The following is a 20,239-nucleotide window of genomic DNA, read 5'->3' on the forward strand; positions in this document are numbered from 1 at the left end:
TAAAATTGTGGTTGAAGAAAAAGTAGTTTAATGTGTTTGGTTAAAAAAAATAATTTTCAAATTGAGGTTATAAAATAATTAAAAAATATATATTAATATTGATAATTTTTAATTTAAATATTGTAAATTTAACTACTGTTATTACATCATAAAATAAATAATATTGATATCAAATATTTTTTATTATTTTATTAAACTATGTGCAATGTTATCACATACGAAATCTATCCAACAAGGACTATATTTTTCATGGTTTCTTAAGCGCGCAACAACAAAAACTGAATCTTTTGTTACGTCATCAAGTGATCTCCTTCTAATTTTTTGAATAGAACACAATTAAAATAAAAATAAAAATAAAAACTGATTTTTTTTTACTGGGCCGGACCCGGCAATAACATAATTGGAATTGCGATCAAATTTCACAAATGCTACATCATTATGCGATATCCTTCTAATTCATATAGTGTTATTAAATAATATTAAGTACTAGTTTTTCGAGTAAAACACAATTTTTTTTTAAAAAAAAATCAACAATTTCATTATGTACAAAATTCATTCGACAATAACTACAGTTATCATGATTTATCCTGCGTGCAATAAAATTAACTAAAATATTAGCAGAAATAAAATTAAGATTACAGTACGAACAAATTAAATTTACCTTAAACTAATTTTTAAAAAAACAAAAAAAAAATATTGTTCACGTTCACGTGAACAATACGAGTGCAATTAATTAACTGTACTAGTTTTTCAAAAAAAAATAAACTTTGCGCACTGGTTTTTCAAAAAAAAAAAAAAACTATTCACGTGAACAGTGCGCAGTGGAGCATGACTCCACTGTTCAATGAACAGGTTGGTTTGTCAGCATGAGAAGTAGCAAAATGTTGCTTCTCAAAACCTGCGGTTCAGCCTTAAATATTAGTGGGCCCTACAACAAAACAAACTTCTTTTTCTTTAACCAAACACTGGGTAGTGTGGCTGCGGGTGAACCTCACGCGCAGCCACACTACCAAATAGCCACTAAGAATGATATTTTTTTCTCTATACACAACTAGTCTTCTTATATAGGTCTTAAAACTAGTTAGGGTTTTTAATTATTAAAATACTAAATGACGATTGATTTTTTTTTTCTTCTAAAATCAAACAAAAATTCTTTATTTTTTTTTCTATTTCCAAAGAAATCCCAATATGAAAGAACGATTATCGCACATGTTCGACATTGATAATTCATACACATTCATTTATTTGTGTTAGATTTTTTTTATCCAAGCCGTCAAGCCTTGTAAATTGATTAGTTATATCCTAAATTAATTTTTGATATATTTGAGAAATATTAATACATATTATAAGCTAGTATTTAATTACTATCTCATAATAAAAAAATAAAAATAAAAAAACAAATGAAACATATTTCATTATATTTTCTTGTTTAATAATATAAAAATTCACATGAAAACTATTTTAAAAATAAATTAATATTTTATTTTTTTATTTATATTTTTTAACTAAATAATTTTCTATATTTATTGTTGTATTTTAAAATACAAACCAAAACGTAACTTGGAAAAACTGATTATTGGAAATACCCCCTCATTATTGGAAAAACTGATGATAACAAAGTACTGGATACAAACACGTGGAAGATTCTGACGTGCTTATTAGGTGACAAGTTATGTATAATTCATTTTAACAGTGCTTAATTACTCGGTCTAAACAGTTGGCTAAAAATTATTATTTTTTATATTTTAACTGTTTTCAATTATTAACATTAAAAATAAATTCTAAAAAAGTAATAAAAAATATTATTTTAATATATTTTAAAATAAAAATCACTCTAAAACAACTCTGCAACTCTCTCATTCAACTCTTATATTGTGTTTTAAGCAATTAAACAATTAAATCTTATTACTCTCATCAATACTAAAAATTGAATCAAATTTCAGATTTCTGTCATTCAATATATTTGTATATAGATCATTCCAATTCTTTCTCTCTGACTCTAATTTCCAATTCCAGTTTTACTTAAAACTTGAATTAGAAAAAGAAAAACATTCTGTACAAGGAGCAGTTGCACAGATTTTCCGAGTCATAAACATTCTCTACGGTACTATCCATCCTTTTCGCAAGGTTAGACCTTCTTCTTCATCTTCTTATACTTACCATCTGTTTGTTTCTCTAGTAAATCGTGGAATCTCGCAAACCACCATCTCCATCTCTCTTATATTTTTCTTTTTCCTAATTTCCTGCGTTTTCTCAGCATCCAAACAGATCGTTGAGCTACTTTTATGTTCGGTGTTATTATGATTCTTTTTTGAATTTTTGAAGTGTTCATTGGGTCTGTCATGCTGTTATTATTATTTGTAATTTTTGTTTTTGAGACATTAGGATCGGTGGGTTCTATGTGATGGTTTGGTTTTGGAATTCTATTTTAGGTTGAATTCTATCTAGTTTTTTCATTTTTTTAGTGGGGCCGATCATGTTAACTTTAATTTGGGGGGGGGTTATAGGCGTGCTTAACAGTAGCATACTAATAAGGCAAGGCAGATCACGTGGCTAGCCAGGGCGTTTTGTTGCTGATGTTTGGCATTTCATAGATTTCCTGCATCGTCCTCCTGCTGGATGATCTTCTACATGGAAGTCTACAGTTTTATAGTTCAGATTGGATTTAATGATGAATGCAAGGTGAAATAAGAAATTTGATGATTGTGTCGGGAATCGGTTTTTTGGGTTATACTATTCTATTTTCAACGACGAGGAGATTTTAAAGCTTAAATATTGTTATTCACGGTGTTGAATTATTGACCATAAACAGGATATTTATCCAATTCAATGTAAAGCTTAAAATTTTATCATTTCTCTGTGATTGAATCTTGAGATAATGCAAGCAAATAACAATGCATCAATAGAACTGGGAAAACAGTGCTAGACATTGCCTTTCATTTTGTGAGGATATAACAGGCGACTAGTGACAATACCCGAGAGTGGTGATTGTTTGAGATACGGCATCAGAAAGTGTTTGTGGCCTAGCATTTTGCGAGTACCTGATGCTGGTCCGGCACAATACATGTTGATGCCTGCTCAGGTTTGTGGGCTTGTAGCACTGCTAGAGAGCGTTCTACATGCTTCATCATGGAGGTCAAAACCATTCTGCTTACAATTCATTGTATAACTAGTTGGTCTTTGAATGGCAAAAGTTGGATGCTCTCAAATTCAATCAAAACAGATGAACCTACTAACTGAGTTTTACTCAAGAGCTTTGAGTTTTTTTGACCCCCCTTGCTACTCTGTGTTTTGAGTTGCGATATCTAGGTTCTGTAATGTCAAGCCTTGCATTTGTTTTATTCATAGGTGTCATGGGACCTTTGCAAAGGAGCCTCCACAAACGATACAAGTATTTCTTTCCTCTTTGTCCGTAGCATCCATCTGCACCAAGAACCTAAACTTGATTATTTTCTTTTCAGTGGTGCACCAGCCACACCATAGGACCTCTTTGTGGAAGAGCACCCAACTGATTTTCTTCTCCCCCTTTTCTACTTCTACCAGAAAAGCTGCTCTAATTTTTTAGTTGTCAAGGCTGCTAGGTGTGTCTCTATTATCTATTTGTTATGGACACTTGCTGTGTCACGAGGGGTCTTTGGAAAATTGGCTGTAATTATTTAGTTGGACACTTTGACCATCTTTGTATTTTATTATATGGTATTTGTGGTGGGTCAATAGTTCTGGTTTGGACAGCATCTACTTTAGTTTTTGATTTTCCTCCTCTTCTCTATGCCTTGGCTATACAGTTGCTTTTGCCAGTTGCCAAGCACAAATCCTGGGATTGCATTATGTTTTCTAAAAATTGGGAAAAGGCAAAAGGAATTTTTATTTTTTTTTACCAAATATTTTAGTTTTCTATTATTGTTGCTGAACTGGGTTCCTTTCTTTTTGGTCATTTTGTGCAGATACCTTGGTGGAGACAGGATTTTGTTGAATGATTTTTTGTTATTAGCAAAGCAATGAGTCGTTTGTCAGAGCTTCAGCAGGTTGCGTCAGGTATGCTGGTGAAGTAGCAATAAAGCATAAGAATAGTCAACAGGTTTACTATTGTAATTTGAATGTTTTTTAATGTTAAAGGTTTCTGCAGCAGCCCTGAAATGTTTATGAAGAAGATGGAAGCAACAAATTTAGGGATTTTTCCCTTGCTAAGCTTTTGCATAGAGGTTTATCATCATGTGAAAGTAGATTGTTCCGTTATTACTTGTTGATTTAGATTCTCTACAAGGAAAAAAATGGAACTTTCTCAGACATAGGGAACTTAAATAATTCTTTGTGGAAAATCGATGGATGTCAAAGTGACCAATCATGCCATGAACTCTATATTAGTTGGTGCTGTTTTGAGTATCATTACATGAAGTAACACTGCTTAATTGTAAATGCTCAACTTTAAGAATGTAGTCTGACCATGGATACCGAAAATCTTTGCTTTTGAATCTGAAATTTAGAATTTTATTCACTCCTAACGCAAATCTGTTTGACTTGTGATATGTTTAGACATGATATGGAGTATTGGCTTTATTTTGGTAAGATAGCAAAACTGAAGTACTATGATGGAATTTCTTTCTGATAATCCCTTTCTAGAAACTTGTATAGTAACTGATGATTAAGAGTTTCATCATTTTGCTATGTTGAAGAAACTTGATGATTGCTTGAACAATATTGGACTTCCCTATCTATTGGTTAACTGAAATGTACCGCGTAGATTTCTCATGGGTGTCTCTACTTGACATTCATTTTTATTGAGACTGACCAAGTTGCATTTATTCTACAAACTACATTGCTTCATACAATGAAAATCATGTTGGTGTTTCTTTAGCTTGTAACAAATGTGCAATCATGCTACTGGTTGAAAATCTTTAGTGTATGATGTGAAAGTAACACCAAACTGTTGTTAGATGTGAGTAATGATTAGAGGAGGAATGGAAGTACTCCCAGATTGTTCACAATGCTTCTATTCCTTTATTGTTTTCACCATTCTCCCTACTTTTGTTAATGAAATAAGATAAATCAATTACACCATGTATTTTCTTTGTTTTCTGTTGGAACTTGGACACTTTGCTTTTTGCTGGATCAACAAGTATGTATGATTTGATGCCTTTTGTTGTATCTTCTGCAAATAAGTAGCCAACCTTTTATCATTTTTTAATGACTGTAATACCTCCCATTCCATGTATTCTTCCCACCATTCCCATTTTCAGCATCAATTTATTTGATCGTGTTACAAAGATCTTATCTATTCTATATATTTAATCACTACATTTTGTTGTTTTTTTTTGCAAAGGTAAAAGAAGATTAAAAGATCTATTGCTCCAAAGTGATAATCGCTTTTGCGCTGATTGTGGTGCTCCGGATCCAAAATGGGCGTAAGTTGAATAATGTTAATGCCTTGTGGCTGTGAATATGCGTGAGCTTAAATGCACACTTCTTATTAGCAATCTGAAAAGTTATATTTTGTGCATATGTTTAAATTGAAGTCATGTTTAGGCTGGTTATTTTATTTTTTGACCCCGTGCTTTTAAGAAATCTGGTAACTCTCTTTCCTCCAGATCAGCAAATATTGGGGTTTTCATATGCTTAAAATGCTGTGGTGTACACAGAAGTCTTGGTACACATATCTCGAAGGTAACTATTCCATATTGCCTCTAATTTTATTTTCTCAATGATAGGAACCAATTGTTGTAGGGAAGTATAGTCCAATTGTTTTAGGTGTTGCAATTTGAGTGACAATATTTACTTGCATTTTGTAATAGACATGAGAACATGCTTCAGTTTTGAAATGAAACTGTATAATCCTTTTATCCTCGACCTTCTTGTAGGGTTGTTCTACTGGGCACTTGATTGAATATATCAAGCGAAGAACCTTTTTTTTTTTTTTTTAATGAGAAAATGGTTAGAAATTTCATTAGATTATAATTCAATATACCATAGAGCATACTATGGCTCAATATAGGAGAAGTTAACTCATGATAATAAACGTGATGCACTCAACATCCCATCTTTATATGCTGTATCTGATTCATTTCATTGATCGAGAGCATATTAACATCAACCTCCATGACTCAGTATAATTTATAACCCTAGATTACAATCTAGAATTGGAAACAATGATATAGAAGTGAAGATACACTGAGGATAATGAAGAAACAATGTGAGCAAGTAGAGATAAAAAAAATCCAAAACAGAGGAAATAAAAGATAATTATGAATAGCAAAAAGTACAAAGAACTATTTAGAATTTAGTGACTGCAAGTGAAGAACAAAGAAAATCAATCTTGGAAACTGAAAGGATAGATCTCACATAAATGGGAAAGAGAGAATGCTCCTATCTTAGAGGAAAGGAAAAATTACAGCTGATCCCCTTCTTAGATTACCATAACTTGTTAGATATTAGAAATGAGGGTAGGTTGGAATTATTGTAGAACCAATTGAGGAAAACAAAAAATAGCATGAATCAATTTCCCAAGAAAATCAATTTATTGAAGAATCAAAGCACCATACATAACTTGAATGCCTAGCTAGGTTGCTTATATACAGACATCAAAACAAATAATAAAAGTGAAAAACCAATATTTGATAGTCAAAGTCTTGATAAGGACAGGAAAACCTACTAAATTGTACTAAAAGACTAGAATAATCATAGAAAATCAAAATTTCATAACAATCAAATACTAATCCCATTGTAGCCTTTCTCCATTCCTTGTCAAAAGTTTTTAAGAACACTATTTGTCGCATGTGTCTCACAATTTGAGAAATTTGTTTACAAGTAAACTAAACCTAGGTGAATGATCCCTTGCTTCACTTAAGACCCACTCTTGATGGAATGGGATTGACGATTTTATTCTTTGTAAAACAACTTAAAGATCATAAGAATAAACGAGAAAAAATTAATAGAAAACCATGGATTTAATTATTATCATGTTTTATTAATGTGATTTGTAAATATCATAAGATGCAACAAATATGACATGTAATGAGTACATGTGGCTTGCATAATTGCAATCATTTGGTGATTGATAATTCTAAGTTATTTTCCAAGGAAAATAGAAAGATCAATTGGATTATAGGAGCACAAAATGAATGGTTGAATTATCCAGAATATGGTCCATGTTTGATTCCAGGAGCATGTTTCGATCTAGAAGAAAAAATAAGATGCCTAATTATATTCTTTATTGTATTTAATTAGTCTCTTGTTTTATATGTTGGACTTCTTTGTTTCATTGACTCTAACAGCAACCACTTTGTTTAATCTGAATTAGTCACAAAAGCTTATGAATTAGCCGTTGTGTAAGTATTTGACCTTTTAAGTTTCTTTTATCGTTTTGTTATTGTTAGTCACATTTTGAGTGTACAAAATGAAATAAGATTTAACTTTTTATGTGTCTTTTTTTCCACACAAAACATTCATGCAAGTATGTGCCTGCTTTTTAAAGTATGAATTCCAATTGATGTTTGTATGTTTGCTTATAGCTGATCTTACCATGTTCAAACAAGTGATTCTTTTGTTTAGAACATGATTAATTTGGATTGTTCAGGTTTTATCCGTGACGTTGGATGAATGGTCTGATGATGAAATCGATGCCATGATCGAAGTTGGAGGAAACTCGTCTGCTAATTCAATTTATGAGGCCTTTTTACCTGAAGGAGTTTCAAAGCCAGGGCCAAATTCCAGTAATGAGGAGCGTACAAGGTTCATCAGGTTAGAAATGATTTGCCTTAAAACACTCACCCTGTTAACCTGTCATTTTTTTTTTTAATTTTCTTTTTTCATACTAGTATAAAACTTATATGGAAAGATTAAGTCCATTTTATTGCAGATTAGATCAAGCATGGTGTTATCACTAGAAAGTTACTGATGTTAGTAGATTGAATGTTAATAGTGTTTACATATCTTATTCCGTTTCTCACAGGTCAAAGTATGAGCTTCAAGAATTTTTGAAACCTAGTTTGCGGATCACATCGGGGAAGACTTCCTCATCTTCTCTCAAGTCAAGTTTATCCACAAACCCTTTTGATAGTTTTCAAATTCCGAGTGTCTCACAGAATTTGGTAAATTTTTGGCTTACCTTTTTTGTTTCCATACTCTCTTTCATACTTGGATAACATTGAGAAATTGTTACAGGATGGCATAGTAGAGTTTATGGGAATATTGAAGGTTAAAGTTATAAAAGGTACAAATTTAGCTATTAGAGATATGATGTCAAGTGATCCCTATGTGATCGTTGCTCTTGGGAAACAGGTTAGTGAAATTTGTATCGTTATTTTTATTTTTTTCCACTTTTATTTCTCCAAATTCTTCGTTGAGATAAGTTCATAATAATTCTATTTGTAAAATCAGGTGCCAGATCTTTGGTGCCATGCCAAGTAGAGATTCTTTTTTGTCTATTTTTACCAAGGATAATATTAATCACAACCATTTGATAAATGGTTGATACCAATATACCATTCAATTTGTTGGCCAACCCGTAGACCTTTGTAAAATCTTGACTGCAGTTTCATAATTTTTTTTTTTTAATTGAAGTGACAAATAAATGTTCTGAATACATCTTCATTCTTATGGATCAATTTTGATTGGTAGAATATTATATTATAATTAAGAAAGTGAAGAGGTTGCTTTGATTTTTATGCTAGTCACTAATGATAAAATGTGATTTGTGTTAATAGACTGCTCAAACCACCGTGATGAAGAGCAACTTGAATCCAGTCTGGAATGAAGAACTCATGCTATCTGTTCCACAGGATTTTGGGCCCATAAAGTTGGTAAGTTTGTTTATAATTTTTATGATGTTGCATTCGAATTTTCTATTCATCCAGTTATGGATCCAAAGGTACAAGAGTGACTATGTTTGGGAACGCGGTTCTGTGTTCTTAAAAATTTCATTTGTTTTTTATTTTTTTGCTAAAATTGAGTGCGGTTTGTATTTTTTGGATCGTTTTGATGTGCTGATGTCAAAAATGATTTTTAAAAAATGAAAAAACATCATTGACATACATTTCGGTACGAAAAGTTATTTGAAAAGCAACTGCTACCACACTGACAAACACGCTTAAAACTCTTTAGCTGTTTTTTTTTAACTTGGAGATGGAAATTCACTATTTTCCTAGTTATTTTACTTTTTAACCTAATGTGGTCTATTTGACCCCCCATATGTAGTATTTATAAGGGTTGTGTTCGTGTATTCATTTTGAATACATAAGTAAGTTATTGAATATAGCATCGTTAAACCTTATCCAGGAGTTGACCTGGTTTAAGCCCTGGAAAGTTAGGAGATTCAACTCCAGTTGAACTAAAAAAATTAAATTTAGATAAGGGGCAGGGCAGGTTGCAGTTGGTCAAATTGCCATCGTTAGTTTTATTGGAAATTTAGATTGAAAAAATCAAAAGAGGAGAGGGGAACGCTATAGAATTTATCTCCTGACCTGTAAAAAAATTTGGAAGCTGCAACATGTCAAATGCCAAAAAAAAAAAAAAAAAAAAAAAGGAAAAGAGAACTCTGCCACCAACCATCTCTTCTCTCCACCACCCTCAAACAGCCATGCCACCCATGCACCTTCCTGTCGATTTGCCTTTCTCCCATCAAATCACCACCTGCCTCCATAAAACACGCCGGCACCTGCCACTAATAACATCACAGCCTTCTTCCCCTTCCTCTCTCTCCACCCAAAACGCAACAGCCCCAACCATCAATGTCTGGAGATAACCATCCACACAGCCATCAATATCTAGAGTTTTACCACGCAAGTAATTTTTTTTTTTCTCTTATAAATCTTTTTATCTTTTGATTCTTTCATAGGAGTGACCTGGGGACGGGTTTTTAACTGAAGTCTAGAAATCTTCATGTGGATTAGGAAGAAGAAGATTGAAGAGGGTAAGAAATTAGTGATTAGGATTAAAAACAGAACGTAGCGACTAAGGCTGTTGTAGAGTCCAATAGTGGTTGTGCTGTTGTATTGAAGTGAAATCGTATATGGATAACAAAAGGACGTTTGCCTTGAGTCACCCTGCTGGGTCAGTTTAGGTTTTAAAACTATGGGGGATATAATACTTGTATTGTCGTTATAAACCACAACTACTTCCATAGTTATCTTGAGTAATTAGGCAAATACTTGTGTTTTTTTTTTTTTTTTTTGTGATAAATTTGCTATTACTAAAACTAATTTGCTACATCTCATTAAGGCCATGTTTGTTTCTTGAAAAGTAGTTTTCGGGAAATCATTTTCTAAACTTTCCTGTGTTTGTTTGTCATTAGGAAAGTTGATCAACGGAAAACACTTTCCGGTCAACGAAAAATACTTTCTAGTCAACAGAAATTACTTTCCGGTCAACAGAAAACACTTTCCAGTCAATTTCAGTCAAAGAAAAATTTGACTTGGTTTTCAGGAAAGTGTTTTCCCTTTAGCTGTGTTTGTTTTCCGGAAAATCACTTTCCAAACTTTCTTGTGTTTGTTTGCCAGTAGGAAAGTTGGTCAATGGAAAACACTTTCCAGTAAAAGGAAAATTTAGCTTGGTTTTCAGGGAAGTGTTTTCCTGAAAAATTTAGGGGGAAAACACTTTCCGGAAGTTGTGAAAAATTTAGAAATGTCATTATTTGCTAATTATATTAAATTTAATCCTCAAACTTTTGATTGCTATATATATATATATATTTTGTTTTGAATATTTATTTTTCAATTTTATCTTTTAAAATTTTATTTTTATATTAACTTTGGTCTTTATTTTTATAATTGCTATTTGCTTTTTCCTTATCATATTTTTATTGAAATTTTTTATCTATCAAATTTGGTCATCATTCTTTTGATTGTTACTTATTTTATTTGAAATAATTTATGAAATGTTGATTATTATTATTTTAATTTCTTCATCTTTTTTTTTTTTTTAATTTTTTAGATTTGATCTCTATTATTTTGATTGTTATTTATTTTATTTGAGATAATTTATAAAATTATATTTTTTTTTCAATTTCATTCTCATTCAACCTTTTAATTTGTAAGATTTGTTCCTCATTATTTTAATAAACTTGAGAAAAATAAAATATTAATAAGTTATTTTCCAACTCATTTTTCATGACATAACCAAACACTGGAAAGTGTTTTCCAACCCATTTTCCATTACACTACCAAACATCGGAAAATACTTTCTCGGAATTCATTTTCCCGGAATTTACTTTCCCCGGAATTCATTTTTCAAAAGAAAACTACTTTCTAGCAAACAAACGGAGCCTAAATGAATCCTCTTTCCTTTATCCGTCAATGAACAAATTCTTGGTTATTCTAATTTGCTCATGGCAGCTATTTGCCTTACCTTTTGTTTGTAATGCATTGCAGAGCGTTTTTGATCATGACACATTTTCTGCCAATGACATAATGGGGGAAGCAGAGATTGACATCCAGCCATTGATTACATCAGCAATGGCATTTGGGGATCCAGAAATGTTTGGAAATATGCAGATTGGAAAATGGCTGAAATCACAGGACAACGCCCTCATAGATGATAGCATCATAAACATTGTTGACGGCAAGGTGAAACAGGAGATCTCATTGAAACTCCAGAATGTTGAATCTGGGGAACTACAAGTAGAACTGGAGTGGATGCCTCTTGACCAGTAAATATAAATCTTAATCACCCCTTCCATTTCAATAAAATACCATATCGATTGAAATTATTACATGGAATGACCAGTAAATAGTTCACTTCTTTCGATTTATTCCTTAGTTTATGTTTCCCCCTCTCTTGTTTTGTTAGTTTTACTTCTAACTTGTAAGAGGCCGTTGCTTGTTTGTGAACTCTTGACAATGTTTGAAGTTTTGAAATAAGAGGGAGCAACATGTACAAAAGAACATGCACATTCATTTTTTTTTTTTTGTAATATATCATGGAATTTAAAGTTTCATCAAACATTTTTCGTAATATATTATGGTGTCTACCAAAATCAATTTCAATATTGTTTTCGATTGTCATAGTGGTTACCTCGTGAGAATCGTGGTTTATGATATGTTTCATCGGATTAATAACACTTTTCAGTCATGCCCTCTCTTCCGCAACTCTTATGATTAACTGTTAAGTAATGCTCGGAGAAAGTATTGAAAATACTTTAGTTTTTTTTTTTTATATATATATATATATATATATATATATATATATATATATTTATTTTTTATTTTTTGTTTTACATGTTTATTTTTCTTAAGATTGTCATCCTTTTTTCCCCCATATTCTTTTTCGTTTTTTTTTTTGGGGGTTTACATGTTTTTTTCCCCTAGATTATCTTTTTTTTTTTATTATTAATTTTTTTTTTGTTTTTATGTTTTTTTTTAAATTATCTTTATCGATTTTTTAGAATTTAGTTGTATAGTTTTTTTTAAAGAAAAAAAAAATATGGATTGCTACAATATTTTCCTACATGATTTTTTTTCTTTCCAAAATGATCTTTGTTGATTTTATTTTTTTCATATTGAGCTAATGGAGAATTTTGCTTCGTAGTTGTTTTTTTTAAAAAAATACTGTGAATTGCTACAATATTTTCCCACATAATTTTTGTTTTGCTACATGTTTCTCCACATGTTTTTTTTTCAAAATTATCCTTGTTGATTTTTTTTTAATATTGAGCTGGTTGAGAATTTAACTTTAACTTTCCCCACATGTTTTTTTTCTCATTTTTTTGCTTTTTTTTTTGTCAAAATTGTCTTCTTCTTTTTTCATTTTTTGTGTTTTTTTTTTTAGAATTGTTTTGTCGATTTTATTTTTTTAATATTGAGCTGATTGATAATTTAACTTTATCTTTTTTTTTTTTTAAAATACTGTAGATTGCTTCATTGTTTCCCCACATAGTTTTTTTTTATGATTTTTTTCCAGAATTGTTTGTCGATTTGATTTTTTTCATATTGAGCTGGTTGAGAATTTAGCTTCATATTGTTTTTTCTTTAAATTACTGTGGATTGCTACATCATATGATTTTTTTCAAAATTATTTTTATTGATTTTATTATTTTTAATATTGAGTTGGTTGATAATTACAATTGTAGATTTTCTCATAAAACATTATACATTGCTACAGTATTTATCTACATGTTTTTTTTTTGTTATGATTTTTTTCAAAATTATCTTTGTTGATTTTATTTTTTTAATATTAAGTTGGTTGAGAATTTAGCTTTGTAGTTTTTTTCTTAAAAACATTGTGGATTACAAATAATTTTTCTTCATATAACTTTTTTTTATTTTTTGTATAGTTTTTTCTATAAATCTATAAAAAAACAAAAATATACCACAAGCCCACAATATCACGAAAGGACGGCATCTAGTTTGTTCTCTAAATTCCGTAGTTTAGGATCAGGAACTATCGCTTTAAGATAATACTTATATGTAGGGAAAAAGAAATAGATTCCTTTAATAGTGAATAACTAGATTTGTGGGTTGACTTTGTGTCACACGTAAGAATATTTTTTTTATTGGTTTAAAAAAAAAAAAAAGGGTGCTTGTACAATGCCGAAGTGTCTTAAAGAAAAAAAAAAAAAAAAAAAAGGGACTCTAGGCACGTATCGGATCTTGCAAAAAAAAAAAAAAAGTATAATATTATAAGATAATAATAATTAAAAAAGATAATGACAACTAATGGACCATTAAAAAAAAGGAATCATTAGGATCCACAAAAAAAAAAAAGTCACCGTAACAAAAAAGGTAATGGAGCTAGGATTTTAGCCAGACAGATTAAAAAAAAACGGAAAAGAAACTGAGTAAAAAAAAAAAAAACTAATCTCAGCCAACCTAAATAAACATGTTAAATATACAAGTTAGATAATAAAATCAAAATAAATTAATAAAAAAAAATTCAAATTCAAATTCTGAACAAATCATATATAGAGGGATGGAATTCAGAAAAAAAAATCAATGAAAAAAAAAATAAAAACCCATAAATTGAGCAAGCCAACCAAGCTATACGACCTGGATCATGCGAATGAGATAATCCAATAAAAGAAAAACTAAAAAAGATTATGAAGCTTAATTCTAAACAACCTAATGCTAAAGAACAAAACGTAACAAATATTAAATTAAAAAAATAATCCTAAATAAAACCCCAAGTCAACTTAGGTTAATCCGCCAAATATACAGTCTAAGTGATAGGATCATGATAAAAGAATATAAAGGAAATTGAAAACAATCATGAATCTTAATATAAAAAAATTCCAACCTTGAAAGATGAAACTAAAAAAAAAAAAAATTTCAATCAATCTAATATTGAAGGATGAAGTAAAAAAAGTTAATTTATAAAAAAAATCAAAGTAAATTCAATGAAGCACAACAAATAAAAAGAATCGAGCTGAACTAGGTCATTTTTTAAATTAGTGAAAAGTTAATATAGAAAGAAAAAAAATAAAAATAACATAGCTTAATTTCCAATTGAATAAATATTGAATGATGAAACTGAAAAAATCTGAGTTTTAAAAAATAAAAATAAAAACACGAACCAAACCCAAGTGAACCTCCTAATCTAGGTTAATGTCTAAAACTCGTAACCCATGAAATCTTAGATTCGAGCTTAATTCTTAACCAATTTGATGTTGAAGGATAAAATTGTAAAAAAAAAATTAATCTAAAAAAATTGCCAAAATTGAAAAAAATAGCAATAAAAAGAATGGGGATAAAATTTGATAGGAAAAAAAACTTAAGGAGGAGGAAATTATAAAATAAATCAATTAAAAAAATTATCTCAAATAAAATAAATAGTAATCAAAAGAATGAGGATTAAATTTGATAGATGAAAAAAATTAAAAGAATGATGAAATTGAAAAAGAATTCTAATTTTAGAAATTATTCTAAATAAAATAATAATAAAAAATAGGGACCAAATATGAAGAAATAACAAATTGAAAGGCAACTTTGAAGGGGACGAAAATCAAAGAGGAGAGAGAAAAGAAGGAAAAATAAATAAATAAAAGATCATCAGCGCCAAATCAGAGATTCATTGGCCATACGCACTGCCTCGTCATAGTGGAGATGCCAAGACGATTCAAATACCTTAGTGAAAGGTGGTATTTGGGCACCTTCAGGCCTTGCATGCAATGCCTGAAGGGCGTGAGGCCGCTCACTTATTGGTGTATGTTGCACACATCAACAAGTTTTTTTATAATATTTAATATTTAGTCAAATACAAAAATGTCACTAAATTAACTTGATATTAACCAAAAAATCATGATGTAAAGATGAAAAAGCCTCTAAAAGATAGTTTATTAGATTTTTCCTTAAAGGTAATTAAGTAATCTTACTATGCTAAAAATATTTAAAATACTAAAAAGCCCTTGGACATCAATTTTGTTTTTTATTTTTATTTTAGGGGTAGCTATGTCGTTTCACTAAGCCAAAAAAATTATAAAAACTATCACGCCCTTGAAAAATATGAAAATGACAATTGAATCATGGTTTTATAGTAGCAGGGCAGATTCATCATCATACTATTATAATAAATAGTATTTTGAGGCTAGGCCCATAGTCATTTTCTTAGAAGATTTTTTTTTTTGAAGTAAATAAAAGAAAGGACAATTCACAATTGTTAAAGGAAGAAGAGAAAAAAAAAAAAAAGAACAAAAGTTGCAAACAAAATGAATATCCAATTATTGTTCTTGTTGGGGGTGTTAAAAAAAACCGACCAATCAAAAAAATCACAAAAATCAAAACAAAATTTGAAAACACTGAACCGAGAGAAAAAACTAAAAAACAAATTTAAAAACTAGAAAAATCACTTAGTCCGATTCAATTGTGATTTTAGAAACTAAAACCATATAAATCAAACTGAACCAAACTAAATGTAAATCAACTTGAAAAAAAAAAGGTATAAATTGAAACTAACCTAACTCTATAACTTTTTCCCTTTTTCCCATTAATAGCAGCCGGACTCTCACCCAAACCCCCTGCCATTTATCTCCCTCATTTTCTTCCCTCTTGAAACTTGAGAGATCAATACATTACCTCATCTTCCATCTCTCCCTCTCATTCTCCCCTCTTGATACAACAAAATGGATACTTTTGACAATAGTCACACCTCTCAACATCCCTATCACCGATCTCCCCCTGCCCCTCTTTTTCACGTTTCCCTTTTTGATTGAAAACCCAATCCATCAAGCTCTAATATGTAGAATCTAAGTTAATCCTGATTTTTTTTTCTTTTTTTTTTTCTCTTAATTTGGATTGTAATTAATAGCTAGGTTTTTTCTTAATCTCTTCTCTTTTGTGATTTTTTTAATTATTTCATGTAACTTAACTATAATGTTTTTTCTCCTCTCTTATTGGTTGTTGTGAGGTCTAAAGTTAAGAAACACAACAAGATTGAGTTTGATTTGAGTCTAGTTGTTAAGCTTCTAAGATTTGAAATTTAGGGTTTACAATGAGCTCATAAGGTATAATATTCTCTTACAAGTTGGAGCTTGTTTATTGTTGTTATAAGTTTTATGTTCTTGTAAAATTTAAGCTATTATTGTTGGTTCTAGTTCTTGATTCATGGAATGAAGAGTCCATTGATTTTAATGGTTGTCATTCTTCTTGGAATGAAATTTACTATTAACACTTGATAACTTGGATCTCTTGGTTGATAGTAAATTCGAATGGCATTACTATTCTTGATTCCAGCTTGACAAACTCATATTTTTTTTTAAGAAAAAAATTACTATTAATATAAGTTTGATATATAACTTTCTAAGAATATATGAAAGGATATGCTTTTTTTTTATTATTATTATTTTTTTATATTTTTTTATCAATGTTACTATAATTTGAGGATTTAATAGAATGCCTAAAATCATGTTAGTTTTTGAATAGTATGCAAATTTCTTGATTCCATCTTGACAAACTCATCATTTTTTCCTAATTGGACTTACTTTAATATAAGTTTGGTATACAACTTCCTAAGAATGCATGAAAGGATATGCTTTTTTTTTTTTTAATCAATGCTACTGTAATTTTCTCATATAATAGAATGCCTAAAATCATATTAGTTTTGAATAATATGCATATTTCTTAATTTTGGCTTAACAAACTTATTGTTTATATATATATATATACTGAAAAAATCAAATCCTTCAGACTTGGAACCTAATCCTTTGCTTGTTCTAGTTACTATCTCTAGTACAAATAGTAATATTAAAGGTAACAATCATTCATCTTCTAGATCTAATAAAAGAAAAACATCCTAAATTTGGGATCACTTTAAGAAACTTGCTGGAGATCCTAAAGCTTTTATGACTAATGGTTAATGAGCATGTTTAACAACTAAACCTGAACATCAATCTAAAATATTAATTATATGTGTTTGACTGCCTATTAAATTAATATTGGTTGGAACTTAAATAAAAAAATTCTAAACTTTTATCAAGTTTCTAATTATAAAAGTGAAATAATTGGCCAAACAATTAAGAACTATTTGTTGTAACGAGGAATTGATAAGATTTTAACGGTTATATTAGACAATGCAAGTTCAAATAAATTGACTCTTAAGTATTTAGATAACTAATATCTTGTCAAATAATTTCATGCATGTTGCATGTTGTGCATATATTGTTAATCTTATTGTATATGCAGGGCTGAAAGATATTAATGATGTAATAATTAAAAAAGATGTATGTAAAGTGTTTTCACGCTCAAAATAAAAAAGCTTTTTAATATTTTTTCCATTTCAAAATCGCAAATTCTTTTGTTCATACAATTTCCTTTTTGTATTGTTACCGGGTGTGGACCCGCGATATGTCTAGGGCCCAAACTAATTTTTTTCTTTTGCATAAAAAATAATGTTCAGATACTATATATATATATATATATATATATATATATATATATATATATATATATATATATATTGTGAATTGGGTCGTAGACCTAACTAGGTCAAATAAGTAGGTTTTATTTTAATTAAATGATAGAAAAAATACATAATGACACCAGATGGAGAAATATTTTAAAAAATGATTACGATAACTTGGGGAAAAAATTATTTTCAAAAGGGGAAAAATGATGAGCTCAATCATAAACTCATTAAATACAAAGGGATAAAATAGGGTAAAATAAAGACCAAAGAAATCAGCCTTCACCAACCCAAGTTAACGTCATAAACTTCTAACCCAGATAATTTAGGTTGAACCAACCCTGGTTATCTCACTAAACTCATAGCATAAATCATGAAATCAGACAAAACTGGTATAAAAAAAAAGTAAATAAAAAGCTTATTTTTTTTAAAAAAAAATATCAACTCGTGTTAACTTTTCAAACTTGTAATCCAAGTTTTTAGACCTGAAGCATCTTATCTGGAAAAATAATATAGCTCAATTCTCAATCAATCAAATATTTTAGGATGAAATTTAAAAAATAATTTTAATTATACAAAAGAATTAAAAAAAATACCAATTAAAAGAACGAGGATGAAAATTAAAATACAAAATAAGTTTTATATTTGATTGAAGGGTGAGACTAATGAGAAAAATCAATGTAGCAAAAAGAAAAAAAAAATAATTAAAAAAATGAGGGTCAAAATTGATGTAAAAAATAAAAACAAATTTTTCATTGAATGGTGAAATTAAAAATAAAAAGAATTTTCATAAAAGGAAAAAAATCAAAAGAATGAGAATCAAATTGATAAAAATAATATATCATAAATTTAAAATGAATGATAAAATTAAAAATAAATAAAAATTTTATAAAAAAAATCCTAGAAAAAAAATAGAAATTAAAAGAATAAAGATCAAATTGGAAAACATAATAAACCAAATTGATAAAAATAATATATCATAAATTTAAAATGAATGATAAAATTGAAAATAAATAAAATTTTTAGAAAACAATCCAAGAAAAAATATAGAAATCAAAAGAATAAAGATCAAATTGAAAAACATAATATATGTCATATTAGAATTGAAGTATGAAATTGAAATTAAATAAAACTTTTACAAAAAAACAAAGAAGAAAAATTAGAAATTGAAAGAATACAAACTGAAGTTGAAATATCAATAAAAAAGTGGATCGAGCTATTATTTTCGATGGACAAAAAAAGAAAAGAAGGAAATAAAAGAAAGCCCCATCGACGACAAACCACCCACCAGTACAACACACGTCGCCCCTAAAGAAAGCTGACCCAATAGTGCTTCCAATGACGTGACATAGGTGGGTTTTGGACTAAGGGAGGCAACGCGTGGGCACGAGTGGCTCCCACATATTGACACGTGTTGTGCACTTACCAATCACATCTTTTCTATTTTTTATATTTGGTCAAAAATTAAACTGCCCCTCGGCTAACATGATAAGGGCTAATAAAATCATTATTAAAATACAAAAAGCCTCTTTGGGACCAATTTTAATTTTTTAGATTTCAATGAAATTTTGGTTGTTTCTCTATGCTTTTTTTTTCCCTTTCATTTTCAATGTTTATACTAAATTTCCCCTCAACTTACCTAATAATTAGGAAAAACTATTTTGAAAAGATAAAAAAAGCCTATTGAGGGTAGTTTTATTGTTTTTTGCTTTCAAGTGTATTTTTATCATTTTATGATGTTTTAAAAATAAAAAGATATATTCACTCTTGATTAATCCTTTAATGATTAATGGGTTATATGAAAAGATCTAAATATCCCCAACATCAAGGCATTTGACTTTTTTAGGAAGGGCAAAGATGCTATTAAATTGTTCAAGTGAACCATGCAAATGAGCTTGTATTTATAGTGTTTTTCCCAATTAGCTTTTGCTGACATTGTCCATAATTTATTTTAATTTAAATGTTAAATATGGTTGTCTATTTAAAGACATTTAAATTTTAATATTTATTAATTTATTTATATATTATTTTATTCTAAAATATTACATTAATAACTAAATCAGCATGCAATATTTTTAAATATGAGAAGCCATTGTATATAATTATGAAGACATTTATCAATTATTTATTCTCAATTTCTTTATTTTGTATTATCTTTTATGATTTAGTATTTTTCAAAAATACATTAAGAATTATTTCCTCATCACATATTAATTGAAAATTATGGATCTATCACTCGAATTGTATATAATCTATTAATGCATTCTGCAAACTATATAATATGTCTTTCTTTGAAGTCTTTTATGCCTTTGTTTCTTCTATGTCGATTCTTTTTAATATCTCATTCGATATGGGTGAGGATAGGGTTGAGATTTCAAATTATTTTTTACATAAAAAAAATATGTTAGATTCTAATTGG

General features: G+C 29.2%; 1 protein-coding gene across 1 annotated transcript; it reads left to right on the plus strand.

Annotated features, from left to right (window-relative positions):
- The first annotated feature begins 1,867 nt into the window (after window positions 1-1,867).
- LOC118056847 (ADP-ribosylation factor GTPase-activating protein AGD12) lies at window positions 1,868-11,931 on the plus strand. Its single transcript, XM_035069233.2, has 9 exons — window positions 1,868-2,127; window positions 3,945-4,035; window positions 5,321-5,402; window positions 5,586-5,661; window positions 7,571-7,734; window positions 7,946-8,084; window positions 8,158-8,274; window positions 8,700-8,795; window positions 11,361-11,931. Exons 2-9 carry the CDS (start codon window positions 3,999-4,001, stop codon window positions 11,640-11,642), a joined length of 993 nt encoding a protein of 330 aa, XP_034925124.1. The 5' UTR covers window positions 1,868-2,127; window positions 3,945-3,998; the 3' UTR covers window positions 11,643-11,931.
- The last annotated feature ends 8,308 nt before the right edge of the window (window positions 11,932-20,239 follow it).

The sequence above is a fragment of the Populus alba genome, chromosome 1, assembly GCF_005239225.2.
Source record: "Populus alba chromosome 1, ASM523922v2, whole genome shotgun sequence".
NCBI classification, from domain to species: Eukaryota; Viridiplantae; Streptophyta; class Magnoliopsida; order Malpighiales; family Salicaceae; genus Populus; species Populus alba.

Excerpts from the sequence above, each read along its gene's own strand:
- LOC118056847 (XM_035069233.2), top strand. The coding sequence starts at position 3,999 with ATGAGTCGTTTGTCAGAGCTTCAGCAGGTTGCGTCAG. Across the intron at positions 5,662-7,570 it reads TTGGTACACATATCTCGAAG|GTTTTATCCGTGACGTTGGA; the intron begins GTAACTATTCCA and ends TGGATTGTTCAG. Across the intron at positions 7,735-7,945 it reads GAGCGTACAAGGTTCATCAG|GTCAAAGTATGAGCTTCAAG; the intron begins GTTAGAAATGAT and ends CGTTTCTCACAG.